Source organism: Asparagus officinalis, chromosome 7 (genome assembly GCF_001876935.1).
Source record: "Asparagus officinalis chromosome 7, Aspof.V1, whole genome shotgun sequence".
NCBI lineage: Eukaryota > Viridiplantae > Streptophyta > Magnoliopsida > Asparagales > Asparagaceae > Asparagus > Asparagus officinalis.
The window spans coordinates 104,796,983-104,820,230 of record NC_033800.1 but is presented as its reverse complement, the minus strand read 5'-3'; the positions used below and the strand labels follow the sequence as shown (position 1 = coordinate 104,820,230).

General features: G+C 37.7%; 1 protein-coding gene across 1 annotated transcript; it reads left to right on the top strand.

Moving 5' to 3' along the window:
- Positions 8,028 to 10,260, top strand: LOC109849149 (NAC domain-containing protein 43-like). The gene is made up of 3 exons (XM_020418962.1): positions 8,028 to 8,281; positions 8,515 to 8,792; positions 9,398 to 10,260. Exons 1-3 carry the CDS (start codon positions 8,110 to 8,112, stop codon positions 10,016 to 10,018), a joined length of 1,071 nt encoding a protein of 356 aa, XP_020274551.1. The 5' UTR covers positions 8,028 to 8,109; the 3' UTR covers positions 10,019 to 10,260.

The following is a 23,248-nucleotide window of genomic DNA, read 5'->3' as shown; positions in this document are numbered from 1 at the left end:
TAGCACTAAAAGGGTTAACTCTTTTAGCTTAACGTCACATGCGGAACGGACTTGAACAATCCGCATGCTAGCCCGACTCAAACGGTAGTCGGTAAAGGCTAATCAAATCCGTTGTCATCAAACCCGTTGATGGCTGAGGGTTTGCCAAAAATCCTATAAATGCAAGTCATTGACGTACCAGCTCCATTAGTTGGTCTCGTGACTTGAGCATCCAACAAACTCAGGATAAAAAAATCCACGAATGCAGATGAATCAGCTTTAACAGTTGGTCCTGCAACCCCGAAACTTGGGACCGCCGTGTTCTAATACCTTAAGAGCTTAAACTGTGTATACTCCAGCAAACGTACGAGTATAAACTGTGTTAATGGCGATCCGTAAACCCTAGGGTCAACGCTGGTCAACGCGTAACCCTAGGTCAACGCCAGTCAACGCGTTGCGACCAGAGTCAACGTTTGACGATTCGAAACCCTAGGGTTAACGCCGGTCAACGCGTAACCCTAGGTCAACGCCGATCAACGCGTTGCGACAAAAAGTCAACACATGGTGATCCGAAACCCTAAGTCAACACAATGTGACGGAGGTAGTTCAAAGTTAACTCAATGACACGAGCCAAACTCAATTCATCAGCTGTAGACTCGAGACTCCGACGGCGGCCAAGCGATAAACGCAGTGCCGAAAGAACTTCGGCTATTCGTCAAAGCATCGAATAGACCGAAAATCGAAGGAGCCAAGAGTTGAAGCTAACTACAGGTCCTTACGCCGACTAAAGGCTAGACCAATCACATCCAAAGTATTCCAGCCTCTTCTATAAAAGAAACGAGTCCAGAACGCTTTGGAGGGGGTATCTGTAGGCATCGAAAATTGCCTATAGGTCTCCACGAACGGTTCAGTGTTAAAGAGCAACGATGAACGTCACTATCCGATCCACAGGAGTTCGATTGACGTCGATGAACGATTGAAGTGAATCGACGAACTACGTGAGCTGATAGGATTTCGGAACAACGAAGACCCGGGCCAATCGGGAACCCGGCGATGTTCACAAAAAGGACAACGCCCCTCGAGCCTCATTCATTCTACATGTAATCCAACTATTAGAGCGGATAGAACTCTTCGTCAAGCTTCCAACGCACTTGGAATCACTCAAATCCGAGTTCGGACGAAGAATTTACGGGGAAAACAATCGAATACACCTCAAACGGAGTCCCGGGAAGTCGAAACACCCCGGGGGTGTCTAGGAAAAGCCTAGACACCCCAGGGGTGTCTAGGCACCCTAGGTGCTCCCATTGCCTATAAATAGCCACCCAAGGCCTCATTTTGGAAGATCTGAATTTTTGGAGAAGATTGGCGAAGCCCTGCTGCAGTGAAGAGTGGTCGAGCGCTTCTACAGAGGAGAGGTCTTCATCAGAGTCTTCATCACCCGTTCTCCCTTTCCTTAGTATTACCCTTCGCCGGTAATCACTAAGAAGAGCAGATATCTCGTTTTAGCCGAGATAGACGCTTCAGGCTTCTAGATCTCACGCGGATCAACAAAGCTCTGTCCGATATTTTTCGAAACAGATCTGAGTGCCAGGTGGTCCACGGATATTGACGTCCCCGTCACAGGCAAAAGACCCACACAAGCAGAAGACCGATAAACGATCTCTGCGTTTGTTTTGACGAAAGTTGTAACCTTTTGTTTTCATTGTGTAAAGGTCTTATAAAAAAGACAATCTTTTTTTATTTCACTGTAACGACTAAAGTTGTAATGAATACAGCAATGAATACAACAATTTTCGACGCAAACATCAACACATTTAAACTTGTCAATAGATAATCAAAAAATTTATTGATAAATATATTTAGAAAAGCTTAATGTCCACATTTAAGGAATTCATATATTTTTTGGATAATGTTAATCTGTTGCGGTAGAAAAAGATGGACAAAATCAAATTACTTTAATTGTGTTTTGTGTAATAGCAAAGTGATTAATTCTAAAGTTTCATGTGCGCATTGACAATTTATTTTTGAATTATGTGACCAAAAATAAGAAAAACCTAAATAATAAAATCTATAAATTGATAAAAAAACATTACTGGACCAAAGGTTTTTTTTTGGTAAATAACCTAAAATTCAAATGTCTAAGAAAATCTAAATCACAAAAGTAAGAACTTCAAAACTGCTAAAATAAGTAAATGCATCAAGGAAATTATATGCTTACATACACTAATTTGTTAATTATTAGACTTAATTTTTTTAAGAATAAGCAAGTTTCTCTTTTTTTTTTAAATATGTACCAAAAAAATGATATAAAATCATAATTGATCATAGCTTTCAACAAAAAGAAAACATCTATAAAAAAAAATAAAATAAGTAAAAATAAATATTAAGCAACTTATAAGGTTGTTAAATTACCCTTGTATTATTTCATGCTCATGGAACATTCCTTGATGAAAATATAAGAGTTCGAGTTTGTTAATTTACCCTTGTCTTATTTCAAGCTCATGGAACATTCCTTGATGAAAAACATAAGAGTTCGAGTTTGATTGAAAGAGTACGATAAGGGACCTAATTTGCATTAGCAGTCTCCTATGATATACTTGTAGGTTTGTCATTTGCATCCTCCTGTCTGGATTCCTCCTCTGCTTGAGCTTTCAGCTGCTGGATGACCGTTTCGAAATGTGAAATGCCTGCATAAACATGACAAAAACACGTCAATGTTTCAGGTGCCAGTCACATTGGAACTTCTACCACCAAACTTATACAGAAAAATCAGGGTGGATCAAAGCAAAAAAAGGAGACAAATTCTCATGTAAAGATGCTTTCACAAAAACTTCCATCAGCCAAAACTTACCTGACATAAAAAAGGTTATTCTTTCTTGCCCGTTTCAATGGAAAAAGCCTGGAACTATGATGATAGTCATATCCATGTTTGATCATGTGACTCAATTCAGTAAACATAAAACAGTTTACTTTCACATCTACATAAATTTAGAATAATCAATGGCATGATTAATGAACAGTTTGGTTATTATTTGTCCAAATATTTGATCAAGTTTGATTCGATAAATACTTTATAGTTATACCAAAAACTGAGATGAAAACCTCTTTGTCAAACATTAAAAACATATTTCCTTCAAAGGGTAAGATAGATCACACAAATTCTAGTAGGTGAAACTATATGAAGTATCTAGTGCGTAGGAGGCCACAACCTAGCTGACCATGACAAAGGCAAACTCACGTTACTCACCCTCTTCATTTAGATCTCTCTACCTTTTCTTTAAGAGAAGATAATGGTAGAGAGATGTGTTATATCACCATAGGAGAACATGAAAGTTAGCAAGTGTACTCCCTTTCTCTTCAAGAAGTAAAAACTCTGAATTCAATTATCTCGAAATCCTCCTCTTATCTTTCGAGAATTGTATATCCAGAAATAAAAGGCTTAAAATCAATAAATTATTAAAATTAAGAAGTCAATAGTATATTTTATGGTTTCATCTAAAATAGAAGTTATATAAGAATCAAGAAGTGCTTAAATATTGCAGTCTACATCTCATGAGAAAAACAATTATTTCAAAAGTTGGAAATAACTGAACAAAAATAAGATACATTAATAGCATGTATCAGACAAAGCAGGCATCATAGAGAGAAAATAGCATACCTGTAAGAGAGTAATAACATTAGCACAAGGGAAAAACTGTATGAAGACAGAGCTGCTCTGTTGAACATAACCAGAAGTACTGCGAAATACATCCAGAGCAGCAAAGGTCAAATCTTGAATGAATAAAAAAAACTAATTAATGTTCAACAATAAGGGAAATACTTAAGCAGGTGCACAAATTTTTCTCAAAGAAGTCACATAAATAATTCCCTACCCACACCTAAAATACAATAAGGGAATAAATCAATTTGTGCACCTGACAACTCTGTCCCCAGTAGAAGAATTGGTAGCAACAGAATACACGCCAGAAGCTCCACCATGAGCCCTAACCAAAAAAAAGGGGTCCAATTTCAACACAAAATCTAACAAACATGGGGAAAATATACTGCTTACAACATGCATTTGGCATTTTGGATTATGCTTTATCTCAAAAGAAAAGTTTCAATGTGTTTTAATGAATGATAAAAGATAAATCTCAATCTGAATGAATAAAATACAGCAATCTTAAAGTTTTGAGTTCTTTTACATCTTCACGCATAAGTATAGAGCACGATTCTTGTGTGGCCTATGAGGGCAGTATAAATGCCAAAGTAATTTCATACTTAAGATAAAAAGTGCATACCCCTATGAGGACAGTATAAATGCCAAAGTAATTTTATACTTAAGATTAAAAGTGCATACCCTTTCCAATTAAAAATTGTCTACTTTCACTGTCGTTCTCGATGCTTTGAAATTTTTGAAGTATTCCAGACCATACCAGACACTATATCAGTTCATAAAATGATGTCGTTATTCACCTTTGCTGAATTGTGCGAAACAGCACTGGCAGACTCTCCTCAACCAGTATCTTCCCAGATGCAAGCCATTACAAATATCTGTCTATAAGGACAAATCTGCAAATGTCAAAATTGTATCCCATTAACATGCACGTTGAATATCACGTCTCTGCAAAGATACCCGGTCTAGTGATTCAAAAACTGCTTCAACAGTTGAGCATACTTATTTTACAATATATTATATCATTATGTAAAAGCCAAAATGCTACCCAACCTGGAAAAAATTAAGGTTATTTGAGGTGCATCAGACTAATCCTCTCCTTGCAAGTATTTTTTTTTGGTAAATGAAAGATTTTATTCATCACCAAATGTAAAAAATGAATGTACATCAAGAGTCTCATCATATGTATGAGATATCAAAACTGACATTAAGAGTTCAAAGAAAATAGAACTCAATCAAAAACTCAGCAACTAACAGCAACTGAGTAAAACCTGCTCTCCTCAACAGCAACTAACAGCAGCTTAGAACCTGCTAATTGCTCTCTTCAATGACTGTCATAGTGAAATGATCCATTCTCTGTCTTCTACCTTAAAAGAGCCATTGAGAACAAAAGAATAAATGTTGAATTTGATATCTTTAAAAAGCTGATCAGCTGGCCTTGCTTTCTGCCTGAAAATCCTGAAATTCCTTTCTCTCCATATACTATAAACTGCTGTAGTTAGAGCCATCCTTTTAATCCTTTGCTTGAAACCATTCCCCTTCAGTCTATCACAGTACCAAATCACAATCTGATTCCAATCGCAGGACTGCCATTTGAAACTGAGCCAATCCATAATTTTTAGCCACACTTCTCTTGAATAGCAGCACTCAAAGAAAAGATGGTTTCTGTTTTCAGAACCAGTACACAGACAACAATTGTTAGTGTTCATTAATCCCCTCTTAATCAGTCTGTCGATAGTAAGCAACCTATCTTGGATTGCTAACCAACAGATAAAAGAGTGACTGGAGAAGTTTGTAGTCTCCCAAACTGTTCTATGCCATGGCACAACTGAAGAATTAGGGGAGAGAGCATTGTACAATGCTGAAATCTGGATTCTAGAATTTTCAGAGCAAGATTGAATGAGCAGCAACAAGTTATTTAGACCTCCACAAAAGCTAACAGCTTTGTCTCTGATTTTCAAAATTTTCTTCCACATCCATGAGTCCCAGTTTTTAGCCTGAACATGCCATATATCATCATTTCTTAAGTACGCACTGTGTATCCATTTGATCCATAGACTCTCTTTATTAACATGGATATGCCACATTAACCTCAACATAGTTGCCATATTCCAAATTGTTGCTGAGTAGATGCCAGGACCCCCATGCCTTTTACTCAAACAGGCTTTATCCCAAGAAACTAGAGGAATTTTATGTTTTTGATCTGTTTTGCCCCATAGAAAGTTCCTGCACATTTGATCAATCTTCTGCAATACTCTGACGGGAAGAATATAATTTGAAGTCCAATATATCTGGATGCCAAGTATAGTACTCTTAATAATTTGTAATCTGCCAGCAAAAGACAGAGCTCTATTTTTCAGACAAGCTTGTAATTGATATGAGATTTTGTTTAAAAGAGGAGAACAATCAGTATATGATAATCGTTTGGATATCAAAGGAACCCCCAAGTATTTGATGGGCAGTGCACCCTCTGTGAAGTTCAGGAGATTACTAATCAAGCTTTTGGTATGTTCATCAACACCACTGTAAAAGATCTTACATTTTTCTGGATTTGCAACCAGACCTGATACCTCACTAAACTCCTTGAAGCAGTTGAAAAGAAGTTTAACAGAATGAATGTCACCCTTAGAAAAGAGGAGGAGATCATCTGCAAATATTAGATGAGTGATTTTTAACTCACCACACCTAGGATGAAATTTAAAAGATCTGTCCTCTTTAAGCATGTCTAATTTTCTTGACAGGAACTTCATACCCAGAGTAAACAAATAGGGAGAGATAGGATCACCTTGTCTCAAACCCCTTTCTCCTTTGAAATAACCATGTAGTGTGCCATTTAAAGAAACAGAGTATTTTGGGGATGTAATGCACACCATGATCCAGTTTGTAAAGATATCAGGGAACCCCAGACCAGTAAGCATATCTCTAAGAAAATTCCAACTTATAGTATCGAAAGCCTTCTTGATATCTATACTCATCATGATCCTGGGTGAATTGTGCTTCCTGCCATAGCTCCTCACAATCTCATGAGCCGTGCAAGTATTTACTTTCAACTTATTAGTTTATATTCATATCATTCTTTGGCTGAAGTGAAACAACCATTAGTTTATATCCATATCATTCTTGGTAAGAATCCTTAGTTCATTGTTACTACTTACTATCAAAATGAATGTGTGAATTAACATAGAGACTAACCTAATCATGGCTGAGCATTAACATGCATTAATTAGGACTCTTGCTCTCGAGAGAACCACATTTTGCTATTATCTCAATATAATACTTTGGCAAAACTACACAGACACTTTACAATCTATTTCTAATTAAAAACAAAAATTTCATAAAAACTAAAGAGGTAAACAACAGAATTCTCTAGCAAGCAAGTTACATGTTTGGTAAACTATGACTCGATGTATTAAATTGAGAGCAAAAAAGTCCAGCGGGCTCTGCTCGGTTTGAGAATGATGAAATCATCGTCCGAGATACACATTATGCGACAATTCATTATTGAGCATGAGGTAAATAACATCTTTAATAATGAATAGGGAAATAATGAATTAAAAAAAATCTGTTAAACTTGTGATGTGGCCCAGCAGCAAATTTCCTGGGGTGGTGGGGCCTCTGATAGCTCTCTGCCTCCGAACCCCCCAATTCATCAATCCCTACCTTTCTAGAATCTCTCTCCTCTCTCTTTGTTTCGTCGTTTCTATTGTCAATCTTGCTGTAGCTGTAGTAGTTGTTGTGGCGGTGGTTACGCAAAGGGGAAGGAATCTCTCTTGACCCGGAAAAAGTGCGTGCCATCCAAGACATGCCACCTCCGAAGAATCTCAAAGAACTCAGAGGTTTGCAGGGCAGACTGGCCTACATCCGAAGATTTATATCAAATCTGTCAGGACGTTGCCAACCTTTCTCTAAGCTTATGAAGAAAGGAATATCCTTTGTTTGGGATGCGGAATGTCAAAGACAAAGGGGAGAGAGAGAGAGAGAGTGTGTGTGAGAGAGAGAGAGAGAGAGAGAGAGAGAGATTTTCATGTCTCAGTGATGAGAGAGAGATTCCAAGTTGTTTCAGCTGTGGCTTTCCATGGAGATTTTTAAGGTCGAGTGTCATGGTTTTAGATGTCTCTCCACTTTTTCTCTCTCCTCCTTGTCCATCTAGCCAACACTCTCTCCTCCCGTGGGGACCACCAAGCGATCTGTTTAATTCTTTCCTTCTCTCTCTCTATCTAAAATTATTTGGTGGGTGGCTCCTCTCTATTACAGTAAAACTAACCCCACTTTGTCCAAGTACACCAAGAACATGTGAATGATGACATTTCTCTTTTCTCCCTTGTTCTCGTTTAACCTCAATATAAATACCTCACAATCCCCCTCACATTAATTCATCGTTACACCTTTTCATCTAACAAACAAATAAATTCCACCTGATTTAAAAATATATATCTATCATTAATTCTTCTTCTTAATTCTTTATCAATAAGATCATGAGCATCGCGGTTAACGGGCGGTCCAGTGTGCCTCCAGGCTTCCGCTTTCATCCGACGGAGGAAGAGCTATTGAACTATTACCTTCGCAAGAAGGTCGCTTGTGAAAAAATTGATCTCGACGTCATTCGGGATGTCGATCTCAATAAGCTCGAACCATGGGATATCCAAGGTAATCATATATAGCATCATCTAACTTTGTGAACTTATTTCACAAGACCAGCTGTACGTGTGCAATAGCTCTCGATCGACTATTGCCGTCTTTATGTACTCATTTTATGCAGCAGCTTTTCCTCTCGCTGCTAATCTTTTTCCCAAACCACTTCTTCTTCTTTTTTTTTTTAGCCAAAGATATGCACTTCCTTTATAGTAGCGGTATTGATTTATGCTATATCCCAAATTCAGAGAAGTGTAGGATCGGATCGACCCCGCAAAATGATTGGTACTTCTTCAGTCATAAGGACAAGAAGTATCCCACGGGCACAAGGACGAACCGTGCGACCGCAGCGGGATTCTGGAAGGCTACAGGGCGTGATAAGGTGATATACACCAGTTGCAGGAGGATCGGCATGCGTAAGACACTTGTTTTCTATAAAGGAAGGGCTCCTCATGGGCAGAAGTCGGATTGGATCATGCATGAGTATAGGCTTGACGAGCACTCTGACTCTCACTCTTTCTCAAACGTACGTATGGTGTCACAATCTTTCTTTTTATTTATTTATTTTTTAGTTTATACATTTTCACTGGAAATTTAATGAACAAAAATGACAGTCATCTGCTAAATGACATACTCACCACACCACTTGTGATTTATGTAGTGATACGTACACCTTCATTAGTTTTTTTTTTTTTTTTTTTTTTTTTTTTTTTTTTTTGATAATGGAGATCGTAACTTTTCATGGGCCGAAAACTTCAATAGCATTGTGATGATTTCTATTTTCAAATTATAATTTTAAACATGAGGCTTTTGAGGCTTGAACATCGACGACATAGTACCATATTAAAGTCTCTTTCAGGGAATCAAAACTCGCAACCCATGACGATGGCACAGAATTTTGACTTGATAGTACGCTAAACTAAGTTTTTAATTAATTCTTAGATATGACGTTTTAAGTTGGTATTTCAGTTACTTTTTATATTTAATTTGTTTCGAAAATTAAATGACCCTGCATAAAATTAAATAGAGTAATAATGAACCCAAAAGCTTAAACTAATTAATTGCTTTATTTTTTTATTAATACGATGTATCGTATATAGTCATTTTGTAATTTTTCATCTGCCTGTGCAGGTGTCTGCCTTGATAGGGGAAACAAGCAATCAAGAAGAAGGATGGGTTGTATGCCGAGTTTTCAAAAAGAAGAACCTCCACAAGGCCATGGACAGCTCAAACAACTCGTCCTCAATTGTCACAGATGCCAAGACTCACCTTCTTCTTCATTCAAGCAGCGACGGCACACTAGACCAAATCCTTCAAGCGATGAGTAGATCTTGCAAGCAAGAAAAAGAATCCTTTATCACCACCACCAACAATCACCTCAGGTATCTTCGCCCGCTCGATACCATCACGAGCTCTAACCTTAACGAGATGTTCTTGAAGCTGCCTGCACTCGAGAGCCCAACAATTTCAACGACCTTGGCCGATGAAATCTCACCAAGTTTCGAGCATTCTTGCCTTTCCGAGACAGGGCTCACTGAGTGGGCTGCCCTGGATGGACTCGTCGCCTGGCAACTCAACGGCCAGTCAACGGATTCACTAAAGCAACTCTCTTGCTTTGATAATCCGAACTTCATTTACAACAATAACAATAACAATAACAATAAAAGTAACGACGGCGGTGATGGTGATTTGTGGAGCTTAGCATCATCCGCATCCGACCGCATTAGCCATGTGTCGCATGGATCGATATAACGGAACGGGTCCATAGTACTCAAACCAATGACTGAAAGGCTTACAGAAGAATGATTGTTGCATAGTACTATTATGTTATTTATACAAATGTTTAAAGATTGTATTTAAGTTCTTCATGAGTCATCACCCTTACTATACAAAAAGAACAAGGGTTTCTGAGATGTGGTGGCTTTAGTCCAAAAGGTCATCACCTCAAATGTTAATTAATCAAGATTTGGTTTAGGGGTTTTTGTTTTTATGCCCATTTGTTTACTCAACTTTATCTTTAAACCCAAACATTATTAGTTGTATCTTTAAGCCCAATACACTTTTTGTATTTGTCTTTAAACATAATCTCTAAAATATAATACTTTCAGCACTTGTACTTATACAGAATTAAGGTAAAAACCCCAAAATACCTCTTTCATTGCCAAATATATATCAGTTTCTCTCTCATCATTTTCCCATTTCTCTCTCAGCCCTAAATTAAAAAAATAACCACGAACTGCCGCCGTGTCGCTTGTCGCCCACCGCCGCCGTGTTGCCCCCTAAATTAAAAAAATAACCACGAACTGCCGCCGTGTCGCTTGTCGCCCACCGCCGCCGTGTTGCCCGCCGCCCATCGCCGCCGTGTTGACCACGAACTGCCGTCAACCACGAACTACTGCTGTCGTCGACCACAAATTGTTGTCTCCTGTCCTAGTCATCGTTGCCGTCTAAACAGATCTCTCCCGTCCCAGTCGTCGACGTCGTTGTTGTCGTCGACCTCGTAATGTCGTCGATCTCGCCGTTGCTCCAACGCCCGTCCCAGTCATCAGCCGCTGCTCCTTCACAGAAATCAATTAATAAAATATTTGGCTATGAAATTGATGATTATAAGGACAATAAATAAGTATTTGGGTCAGTTATGAATACAATGCTTATCCGAAAAGGGAATACTTCAATTGCTGAGAATTATTTGACACCCTCAATTGCATTTTTTTTATATCGAAAATAACAACAAATACTCAAAACATCCATTTTGTTTTTAGCCTTTGAAATTTGTTTTAATAAAGAAATTATGTATAATATTGATAGACAACTAAAGTTGCCTTATGTTTTATGGTTGCAGAAAATTCTATCTCATGACTTTATGGCAAATTCCATCCAATGTTGCGAATTCTATCTCATAAGTATAATGTTCATTGAACCGCTTATATCCAGTCTATTGTTCTTTTGATCCGCTTATATTTTGATTTTAGGATATCAACGTGATCCTCAAGACCAATTCCCTAGATGCTAGATGTCAAATATGATATACAATATTTTTGTATGTATAAATATATGTTTGGAAATTGATTTCTAAAGTATTGTCTCGGTATGAAACCTTTGGGACAACTGTTGGAATTGGTTATGTAAAGTATTGTCTCAGTGCTGATGCATCCAGTTTCTTCTCCCTCAATGGAGCAACATTTTTTTTATTTTGTATAAATATATGTTTGGAAATATATTTTAGTTCCAACGTTTTTGTCTTGTAAGCTGAAATTTCAAAGGTTTGTAAGTTATATTTCAGGTTATAGCATGAAACCTGTAAGTATATGACATTATCCTGTAAGTATAACACGTTATCCTATAAGTATAGCACGTATCTTATAAGTATAGCACGTTATCTTATAAGTATAGCACATTATCCAGTAAGTATAGCACGTTGTCCAAAAGTATAGCACGTTATCCTATAAGTATAGCACTTATGCAGTAAGTATAGCACGTTATCCTGTAAGTATAGCACGTTATCCAGTATGTATAGCACGTTATCCTGAAAGTATAACACATTATCCAGTAAGTATAGCATATTATTAACGGTAAGCTGAGTTGAAGCTTGAAACCGATTAAAGGAGCGGTTATTGGCGTAAGTTAGAGGGTGATTCTTCGCTGCTATCTTGCGCCCCCGCTAAGACCACTGATGGCTAAAAAAAAGAACAAAAATGGGAAAAAAAATTCTTAAAATTGGATTAAGGTCTTCAAATCCAAGTTCATCTGCTTTAGAGGATCAATCTGATGTGTCTTTTGTTGAAGATGATGATGATTCTTGCATTGAGATGGGGTCAACGGGGCCGAAGGGTGAGAAGAAAAAGGTTCCGATGATGGAAATTCTTCGATCTAAGGTCTTTTCTGATGATTCTTGTTTTCCTCACGCTACTCCTAGGCTTGTAGGAGTTCAATCTCAGAATCTTGACAAATTGTCGATCTCTGGTAAGATCCTCAACTCGGTTGATGGTTGTTCTAATTCTAGATCTTGGGCGGATGAAGTTGAACAAGGAAATAATCTGGAATTTTCTCTTTCTCGGGGAATTGAAGAGGGTTTATCTAGGGAAAGGCCTAATTCAGTTCTGTTTTCAAATCTTGATCAGAATACTGTTGCATTGAAGTCGAATATTGGAAATTTGGCTACTGATCCTGTCTCAATTTCAAATTCTGATGCTATTAGTAAATCTTCTGGTAAATTTTCAATTAAGAATCCTGGTACATCAAATTTTGAACCCTCTGATTTTCCTCAGCTAAATCTCTTGGTAGATAAACCTCCTCCTGATAATTCTGTTAAGAAAAGCTGGGTCAGTATGTTTGCGGACAATAGATTACCAGGGAACAGATTTGATTTGAATTTTTTACCACCTTCTTCTAAAGATGTTGTCTCTTTTGAGGAAGATGAATGGAATGAGGGGATGTCTATATGGAAATTTTCATTGATTGGGTAGGTCATTGGTCTGAATGTAAAATTTAGAGCGATGGAAGATTTTTGTACAAAAGGTGTGGGCTCCTATTGCTAATCCAGAAGTTTGTCTTCTTAAACCTGGAATCTTCTTATTCAAATTTAAAAGTAAAGAGGAAATGGGTGATATTCTTGAAAGGGGTCCTTGGTTTTTTGGTTCTAGGCCTTTACTTTTGAAGGCATGGGCAACAAATGAAGAGATTGATAATATTAAAGAATGCATATACCCAATGTGGATTCAATTGCCATGTTTGAAATTAAACTTGTGGAATGCAAGGTGTATTAGTAAGAATGTGAGTGCTATTGGAAAGCCTATAACCACTGATAAGCTCACTGCCAGTAGACAGAGACTTTCATATGCTAGGGTTCTGGTTGAAGTAACTTTACCAACATCCCTTCCTGATTATATTACCATTCAGGGACCGCATGGTGCATCTTTTAATCAGAAGGTGAATTATGAGCTCAAGCCAAGATGGTGTGATTTTTGTAAATTAGTTGGGCATGATACTAATTTTTGTAAGAGGCAAACTAAGGTTCAGAAATGGGTACCTAAGCAGAATGTAAAAATGGCAGATAATGATGGGAATAAAATTTCTACTCTTGGTGGCTCACAAGTGCTTAATAGAATGGGGTGTACTGTTGTTGATTCACCTCAACATCCTGTTATAGAGCCTGTGCATGTTGTGCACGTCCAAACCTCTAAAGGTCCTATATCTGGATCTGGTATGCATAAATCTGGGGGTGCGGGGGTTTCAGACAAATCTGGAAAGTTAGTACAAGGGAATAATGGCCCTTCCCTTGTATCTGTAAAAGAGACCCTGCCTGGTTATCAGGTTCCTGTGCATGCCAATTATGCTGTTGGGAAAGATGTTATATCTGATTTTAGTAAGAGGTCTTCTTATCAGCCTTATTGTAATTCTGGGCAACTAAAAACAAAGGAGGTCCCTAGCTCCTGTCTGGAATCTGAGCATGTTGTTCACAGCTTGGAGCCTGTGCATATTGTGCACGCTCAAAATTCAGCAGTCTCAATGCATGGATCTGGGGATTCTGGGCAACTAAAAATAAATGAGGTCCCTAGCTCTTGTCTGGAATCTGAGCATGTTGTTCACAGCCTGGAGCCTATGCATGTTGTGTACGTCCGTAATTCTACAGTCTCAATGCCTGGATCTGGTGTCAGATTTACGCATAGGTCTCGGAGTGCAGGTGCTTTTGGCAATAGTGGGAAATTGGTTCAAGGGAATATTTCTTCAGCAAATTCTTTTTTCCCTTTGGGTTTCTTAGAAAATACTGATCCTTCTACTTTGGATAGAGGAGATCAAACCAAATGAACCTAACTTTCTGGAATGTTAGAGGATTAAATAAATCCTCTAAGAAGCATTTGGTCAAGCATCACCTATATCAATATAATTCCTCTTTTATTACTCTGATTGAGACTAAAATTAAAGATATTATGATTCCAGCAATAGCTAAGAAAATTGCTAATAGTTGGAACTGGATATCAAATGTCAGGAGTTCTGGCAAAGTAAGAATTATTAGAATATGGGACCCTGATGTTTTGGAGGTTCAACCCTTAAGGTCTTCTTATCAGCACATTACATGTATAGTTAAATCAATTGATGGGAAAGTTAGCTGTATCATTACTTCAGTTTATGGTTTCAATCAGATTGAAGCTAGGAAAGATCTTTGGTTGGATCTCACTCAAGTTAAGCAGAGTATTGGTAATCATCCTTGGTTACTTTGTGGAGACTTTAATGTTATGTTAAATAATGAGGAGAAGTTAGGGGGTTCAATCCTGTCTGAGGCTGATACTAAGGACTTCAAGGACTTCATTGAGAATTGTTTGCTTTCTCACCTGAAAACTCTTGGATGTTTTTATACTTGGAACAATAAGAAAGAAGCTGATTCTAGAGTCTGGTATAGGCTTGACAGAGCACTGGTTAATGATGCATGGATAAATACTTACAATGCCAGTCATGTTGAATTTCTCCTTCCCAGTTTCTCAGACCACTCACCTGCTCAAATTGCAATCTACGAAGAATATATTCAAGGGAAAAAGCTCTTCAAATTCTTCAAAATGTGGACAACCCATCCTAGCTATGTATCCACAGTCTCTGAAGTCTGGAAAGAATCTATTCAAGGGTGCAAAATGTTTTCAGTGTGCAAAAAGCTCAAACTGCTGAAAGGGGCTCTTAAAACTTTAAACAAGAAACACTTCTATAATATAAGTGAGCAAGTGCAAAGAGCTAGAATTGATTTGGAGGACACTCAAAGGGAACTGCAAACTCAGCCTTTCCACCCTATGCTTATATCACAGGAGAAAGAACTCTTATTAAAATATAATAATCTCCTTGATTGCGAAATGTCCTTTTATCAACAAAAGGCCAGGATTAAATGGAATCTTCAAGGTGATAGGTGCACAAGTCTTTTTCACAATATTGCAAAATCCAGAAAGCATAATAACAGGGTGGTTGTTCTGTATAATAGTCTGGGAGAGAAAATCACTGAGGCTGAGGGAATTGTGAATGAATTTGTTACATTCTACAAAAAGCTTATGGGGACAGCTATGAACACAATTCCTCTTGATATGAGTATCATAAAGTCAGGTCCTTGCTTGTCATCTTTTCAGGCTACTGCCCTTGGTGCTCCAGTTACAAATAATGAAATAAAATCAACAGTGTTCTCTATATCTAAAAGTAAAGCCCCTGGACCTGATGGATATAGTATGTCATTCTTCAAATCTTCTTGGCTAACTATTGGAGAGGAAATCACTCAAGTTGTACATGAATTTTTCAGGAGTGGCAAATTGCTTGGTATGGTGAACTCTACTTCCATCACCCTTATTCCAAAAATAAAGTGTCCAAAGTCACCATTTGACTTTAGACCAATATCATGTTGTATTTGCATTTATAAATTCATCTCAAAAGTGCTAGCTAATAGATTGAAAACAGTGATGGGATGCCTTGTAAATGAAGCACAAAGTGCTTTTGTCAAAGAGAGGCAAATTTCAAGCAATATTATACTTGCTCATGAGTTGATCAAGAATTATAGCAGGAAAAATATTTCTCCAAGAGCTATGGTCAGTATTGATATCAGGAAGGCATTTGATACCATAAGCTGGAGGTTCATTTCAAACTTGCTTCAAGGACTGGGTTTTCCAGCCTCTATGATCAAATGGATTATGGCATGTATCACTTCACCAAGCTATTCAATCTCTCTTAATAGATCCCTCCATGTCTATTTTAAAGGTGAACGTGGCTTAAGGCAAGGTGACCCTCTCTCCCCTTATCTCTTCATCCTAGGAATGGAGTATCTCTCAAGGAAGTTAGATCTTCTATATCATGACAGGATGTTCAAATTCCACCCTAAATGTAAGAAGCTCAAAATTTCACACTTGGTCTTTGCGGATGATCTCCTTTTATTTTCTAAAGCTGACCATTACTCAATACAGAAACTTCACCAATGTGTTCAAGAGTTTGGCAATACTTCAGGTCTTGAAGCCAACCCTGATAAATGTTCTATTATCTTAGGGGGTGTAGATGATTTAAAAAAGTCTTCTATCATTAACCTGTTGGGGTTCAAATTGGGTGAACTGCCTTTCAAATATTTGGGTGTTCCCCTAGTAACCAAGAGATTGTCTTACCTGGATTGTAATCTTTTATTTACAAAGATTGAAGACCAATTCAATACATGGCAGAAGCATAAAACCCTCTCATATGCAGGTAGATTACAAGTGATCAAAAGTGTGATACTGGGTATTCAAACTTTCTGGACCTCCAATTTTGTCCTCCCAGTTAAGGTTCTGCAGAAGGTTGATGCATTGTGCAGGGGGTTTTTATGGGGTAAATCAACTCAAATTTTTAGAACTCCTCTTGTGTCATGGGAGAAAATATGTTTAAGGAAGGAACAGGGAGGATTGGGGTTGTTCTCTACTCCTTTTTGGAATTATGCATCTGCTTTGAGGTGTATATGGCATATTCATATAAACAAGGAGTTGTTATGGATTAAGTGGATCCATGGTACATATTTGAAAAATAATGATATTTGGCATGTGAATATAAGAAGTGGAGACTCATGGATGTGGAGACAATTGCTTAAGTCAAGAGACAAAGATATTTCTTTCTTTGGTGGGGTGGAAAATCTGAAGAATATGATATGTTTCTGCAATATGGATGGAAAAATAAAACTCTCTGCCCTATATAAGTGCTTGCATCCAAGTGCAAGTAATGTAACATGGTCGAAGCTTATCTGGGAGAGACTAAATATCCCTAATCACTCTTTCATATGCTAGCTAGCAATTCAGGATAGATTGTTGACACAGGACAGAATTTTGAAGTGGGGGATCACAAACTCTAACTCCTGTTGCTTGTGCTCTGCTTCGGTGGAATCCAGGGATCACTTGTTTTTTGATTGTCCTTTTTCATGCCATGTATGGAATGGTGTGTTGGATTGGCTCCGAAGTAGATGGAAATCTTGTAGATTGTCCTTTTTCATGCCATGTATGGAATGGTGTGTTGGATTGGCTCCGAAGTAGATGGAAATCTTGTAATTGGAACCAATGTGTGATGTATGGAATGGTGTGTTGGATTGGCTCCGAAGTAGATGGAAATCTTGTAATTGGAACCAATGTGTGCATTGATTCTCTACCTGTCTGAGAGGTAAGGGTTTAACTCAAAAACTTAAGAATATGGCCATGGTCACTATAGTATACATTTTATGGAGAGAAAGGAATAGAAGATTGTTTCAAGAGAAAAGCAAAGGTGCGGATACCGTGATCAAAAAAAATTAAAATGGAGATATTGTATATTGTTCTCAATAGCCCTCAAGGTGGAAGTTTTCATTCTAATCTCTGTTAAGGGGGGTCATTAGGTTTCTTTTTGTTTGTTACTCAGATACGTTGTGCTAATCTGAGTATCTTGAGGTGTACTAAACTTTCATTCACCAAAAAAAAAGTATAGCATATTATCTAGTATGCATATCACGTTATCCTGTAAGTATAACATGTTATCACGTAAGTATAGCACGTTATCTTGTAAGTATAGCATGTTATCCCGTTATCACGTTATCCTGTAAGTATAGCACGTTATCCTGTAAGTATAATACGTTATCCCGTAAGTATAGCACGTTATCTTGTAAGTATAGCATGTTATCCCGTTATCACGTTATCCTGTAAGTATAGCACATTATCCTGTAAGTATAATACGTTATCCCGTAAGTATAGCACGTTATCTTGTAAGTATAGCATGTTATCCCGTAAGTATAACACATTATCCCGTAAGTATAGCACGTTATCCTGTAAGTATAGCATGTTATCCAGTAAGTATAGCACGTTATTCTGTAAGTATGACATGAATTCATAAAAATTATTAAAATTTATTACTTTTGATAAAATGTTAGTTAAATAAGGTTTTGTAATTAACCACCAATTAATTTCATATTATTATTTCACATTAGTTATTTCACATGATTATTTCACACTAATTTCTCATTATTATTCATGAATTCATAAAAATTAGTTAAATTTGTTATAATTGATGAAATTTTAGTTAAATTTGATTTTAGTATAGAATGATAATCTGTAAGTATAGCATGAAATACATTACTTGTAAGTATAGCACGTTATCCTGTATGTATAGCACGAAATCCTATAAGTATAGCACATTATTCTGTAAGTATAGCATGAAACCTAGTTAGTATAGCACGAAATCTTATAAGTATAACACGTTATCTTGTAAGTATAGCACGTAAGTTATCATATATTTAAGGCAAGCTCAAGGCTTTTCAAAATGTTACAAATCTTCAAAAAAATAAAAACAAAAAAACAAAAAGATACATAGTAGGAAAACAAAAAGATATGTCCCCTTGTAGATGATACATATTAGGAAAACAAAAAAGTTCCGTGGCCCTGTAATTTTCTTAATCTATTTAGAAAAAAACACTTTAAATAGTATAATAATAAAACAAATACAACACGAAACACGATCGGTCGCTCGCAACGAGAGGAATCTCTGCAACAACAGCTTCATTAATAAATAAAAAGGCAACTGATATCTAATCAGAACTCTTGCTAGCGGACTTGACGGACTCCCAGACGCTGACGATGTGAGGCTAAGCCCCGCGAGCGAGCAACGGTGAGGATCACAATGTTGATATCCTAAAATCAAAATATAAGCAGATCAAAAGAACAATAGACTGAATATAAGTGGTTCAATGAATATTACACTTATGAGATCGAATTCTTAACGTTGGATGGAATTTGCAATAAAGCCATGAGATAGAATTTTCTGCAACCATAAAACATAATGCAACTTTAGTTGTCTATCAATATTAGACATAATTTCTTTACTAAAACAAATTTCAAAGACTGAAAATAAAATGGAGGTTTTGAGTATTTGTTGTTATTTTCGAAATGAGACAAAAAAATACAATTGAGGATGTCAAATAATTCTCAGCAATTGAAATATTCCCTATTCGGATAAGCATTGTATTCATAACTAGCCCAAATACTTATTTATTGCCCTTATAATCATCAATTTCATAGCCAAATATTTTACCAATTGATTTCCTTGAAGGAGCAGCGGTTGAAGACTGAGACGGGCGTCGGAGCAACGGTGAGGTCGACGGCACTGCGAGGTCGACGGTAACGACGAGGTCGACGGCTGCTCGCGACGATTGGGACGGGCAAGATCTGTTTTGACGGCGATGATGACTGGGATGGGCGACATCAGTTCGTGGTCGACGACAACGGCAATTCGTGGTTGACGTTAGTTCGTGGTCGACACGGCGCCGGTGGGCGACCAACGACACAACGGAAGTTCGTGGTTGTTTTTTTAATTTCGGGCTGAGAGAGAAAGGGGAAAATGATGAGAGAGAAACTGATTTATATTTGGCAATGAAGGGGGGGGGGTATTTTAGGGTTTTTACCTTAATTTTGTATAAATACAAGTGCTGAGAGTATTGTATTTTAGAGATTGAGTTTAAAGACAAATACAAAAAGTGAATTGGGCTTAAAGATACAACTAATAATGTTTGGGTTTAAAGATAAAGTTGAGTAAACAAATAGGTATAAAAACGAAAACCCCTTTGGTTTATCTGTAGCATGTGACAACAAAGTTTTTTGATCCCATGATTACAATAACACTGGTGACTGTGACCTATGGATCTCAGTTAGCATCATCAGCATCCGACCCCAATCATCTACGTATATCACATGACTCGATAACAGAACGTCCGTACTCAAACCAATAATGGAAAGGCTTGCCGTCGAAGGGCTGTTGTTTAGCAGTATATTTATGTTTCTTCATTATGTATACATGAGAAGCCTTTAGTACAGAAATAATTAATTAGCACGGTTTTGAGATGTGGTGCACCTGTCAGAGACCATTATTGTCATCATCAGCATGTCATATGTCAATAATTAATCAAGTGATTATTGCCGCTTTGGAGAAATTAGGAACCCTTGAATTGTAGTGAGGTGCGATTTCTAATCTGAGGTTAGAGTGTTAGCTGCCAACTTTTAGGCTCATCGATGGAAATCGTTATCTTTCTGGTCGTCTAAATAAAGCAGAGATTTGGTGACGGAACTTTATTGAGTTTAGATTTAGGTCGGGGGTGGGTCCCAGCATCTTTAGTCATCCTTGTACTGTTGGCTTGGTTCAAATGTATTCTGCATGCAAAGACTCCTAAAGGGTTTGGTAGGGGCTACGGAGGGGGAGACAGGAGCTTTTGAGATGAACTGTTTTTGGTACTCCGCTGCTGGATTCCAAGCCACGGCACAGAAAAGGTTCCCTTTCTGAAGATTGAAAAGGCTTCCGTCCTCGGTCGCCAGGAATCTAAATTATGGCAAGAGTTGGTGTGGACTCTTGTTGCATTTAGTTTTAGTCATACATGTGAGAGGGAGGTATAAAGAGGAAGTTGAAGATAATATATTTTGTTGGTAACTGAACACATGTTTCCTGTACCATTAATGTGTTGGGAGGAAATATTTGGAGGTGATGGAGAAAGTGTTTAAGAATTCGGGAGACAATAGAAAATTTAGGAAGAAGAAGATTTTTATTTCTTTTGAACACCTTAGAACAACTTAGAACTTCTTGATTACAAATGAGAGGGAATGGGGGTATTTATAGCCTCCAAAGTACAAAATATCTAGAATATTTTAATCCTAAATCTAGAGAGTTCTAGCATAATATCTAGAATTTTATATTACAATTATCTAGAGAAATATCTAGATATTCATTCTCTATAATTTTCTAGAACATTTTAAAGAGGTGGAGATGTTTAGATATTTCTAGAGAAAACTCTAGAACTTGGATCAAGTATTGGGTTTTGGCCCAACAAGTGATAATTGGATCATTGATCCAATAATTAAACTTGATCCAAAATCAAGTTTACTTTTCAACACCCCCTCTTAAACTTGATTTTGCTACTCCAAGCAAACTCCTCATCTTGATAAAATCTTCGCGCTTGAGAGGCTTGGTGAAGATATCAGCTACTTGATCATTCGTCTTCACGTACTCCAATTGAACGTCCCTCTTGGTAACACACTCTGTAATGTACTGATAACGAGTGTCAATGTGCTTACTTCGATCATGGAAGACTGGGTTCTTCGCCAAAGCTATTGCTGACTTATTATCCACTAAGATCTTCGTTGGCTCCTTTTGTGGCAAACTCAACTCGTTTAACAGGTTCCGTAATCAAACAGCATGGCAAACTCATGAAGTAGCCGCTACATACTCTGCTTCACAAGTAGAAAGGGTGACAATTGGTTGCTTCTTTGACATCCATGTGAAAGCTGTATCTCCAATGAAGAACACAAATCCGCTTGTGCTTTTTCGGTCATCTACGTCTCCACCCCAGTCGCTATCGCTAAATCCAACAAGCTTGTAATCGTCAGAAACAGAGTAATACAAGCCAAAGTTTATGGTACCTTTGATATAGCGAAGTATCCTTTTAGCTGCCTTGAAATGAGTTGTTGTTGGATGCTCCATGTATCGGCTCACAACTCCGACTGCATATAGGATGTCAGGTCTTGTGCACGTTAAGTAGCATAGGCTTCCAACCAAGCTCTTAAATAGTGTTGGATCTACACTCTCTCCTTCTTCTTACTTTAACAATTTGGCTCCACATTCCATTGGCGTGCTTACTGGATTCGAGTCATCCATCTTGAACTTCTTAAGAACCTCTTTAGCATAGCCTTCTTGAGTAATGAAAATTCCATTATCTTCTTGTCTCACTTCAATTCCAAGGTAGTAAGACATCAATCCAATATCGATCATCTCGAACTCCTTCGTCATCTCCATCTTGAATTCCTCGAACATACTTGGATTGTTGCCTGTGAATATCAAGTCATCTACATACAAGCATGCAATCAATATATCATTGTTTTGAGTTTTGATATAGAGTGCATGCTCATATGGATACTTGATGAAACTTTTCTCCTTGAAGTACTTATCAATTCGAGTATTCCAAGCTCTTGGTGCTTGTTTTAACCCATAAAGTACCTTCTTTAACCTCAAGACTTTGTCTTCTTCTCCCTTGATTATGTAGCCTTGTGGTTGCTCAATGTAAACTTCTTCTTTAAGATCTCCATTTAAGAAGGCTGATTTGACATCCATTTAATGTATCCTCCAATTGTTTTGAGCTGCCAATGAAATGATTAATCTAACAGTTTCTAGACGAGCAACAGGAGCGCATACTTTGTCATAGTCGATTCCCGCTCTTTGACTATAACCTTTTGCCACCAATCTTGCCTTGTATCTTTCAACTTCTCCTTTAGAGTTCTTCTTTGCTTTGTACACCCACTTCACACCGATCGCCTTATGCCCATTTGGAAGTGAAGCTAACTCCCATGTCTCATTCTTTTGTATCGCCTTGATCTCTTCATCCATTGCATTTCTCCATGTCTTCTTCTTCATAGCTTCTTCGAAATTCATGGGCTCGCAATCCGCAAATAGACAAAATAAAGTAAGATTGTCTTGATTTTCAGTTACCTCGTAAAGTTCTTGCAGACTTCTGAAACGTGGAGTCCTTTCGCTCGAACTTTCATCTTCTTGAGAACTTGTTGTTGGTGAAGTTGGTGGGGTAACAGGCTCCTCTCTTGGTTGCTCCAATTCATCTTCTTTAACATGTGGAAAGAAGTTATAGTCTTCATCATTTGATCTCCAATCCCATTCTCCTTCTTCATTAAAGATGACATTTTGACTGATGATTATCTTCTTTGTATCAGGATTGTAGAGCTTGTAGCCTTTGGAGTTGGCATCGTAACCAATGAAGATGTACTTCTCACTTTTGTCGTCTAGTTTGCTCCGCTTCTCGCCCGGTACATGAGCGTGAGCAAGGCTTCCAAAGACTCTTAGATGAGAAACACCGGGCTTCCTTCCGCTCCAAGCTTCTTGTGGTGTTTTTCCCGAAACACTTCTTGTTGGAGATCGATTTGATAGATAAACCGCGCATGCAACTGCTTCTGCCCACAACTCTTTTGGTAGTTTCTTACTTTTGAGCATGCT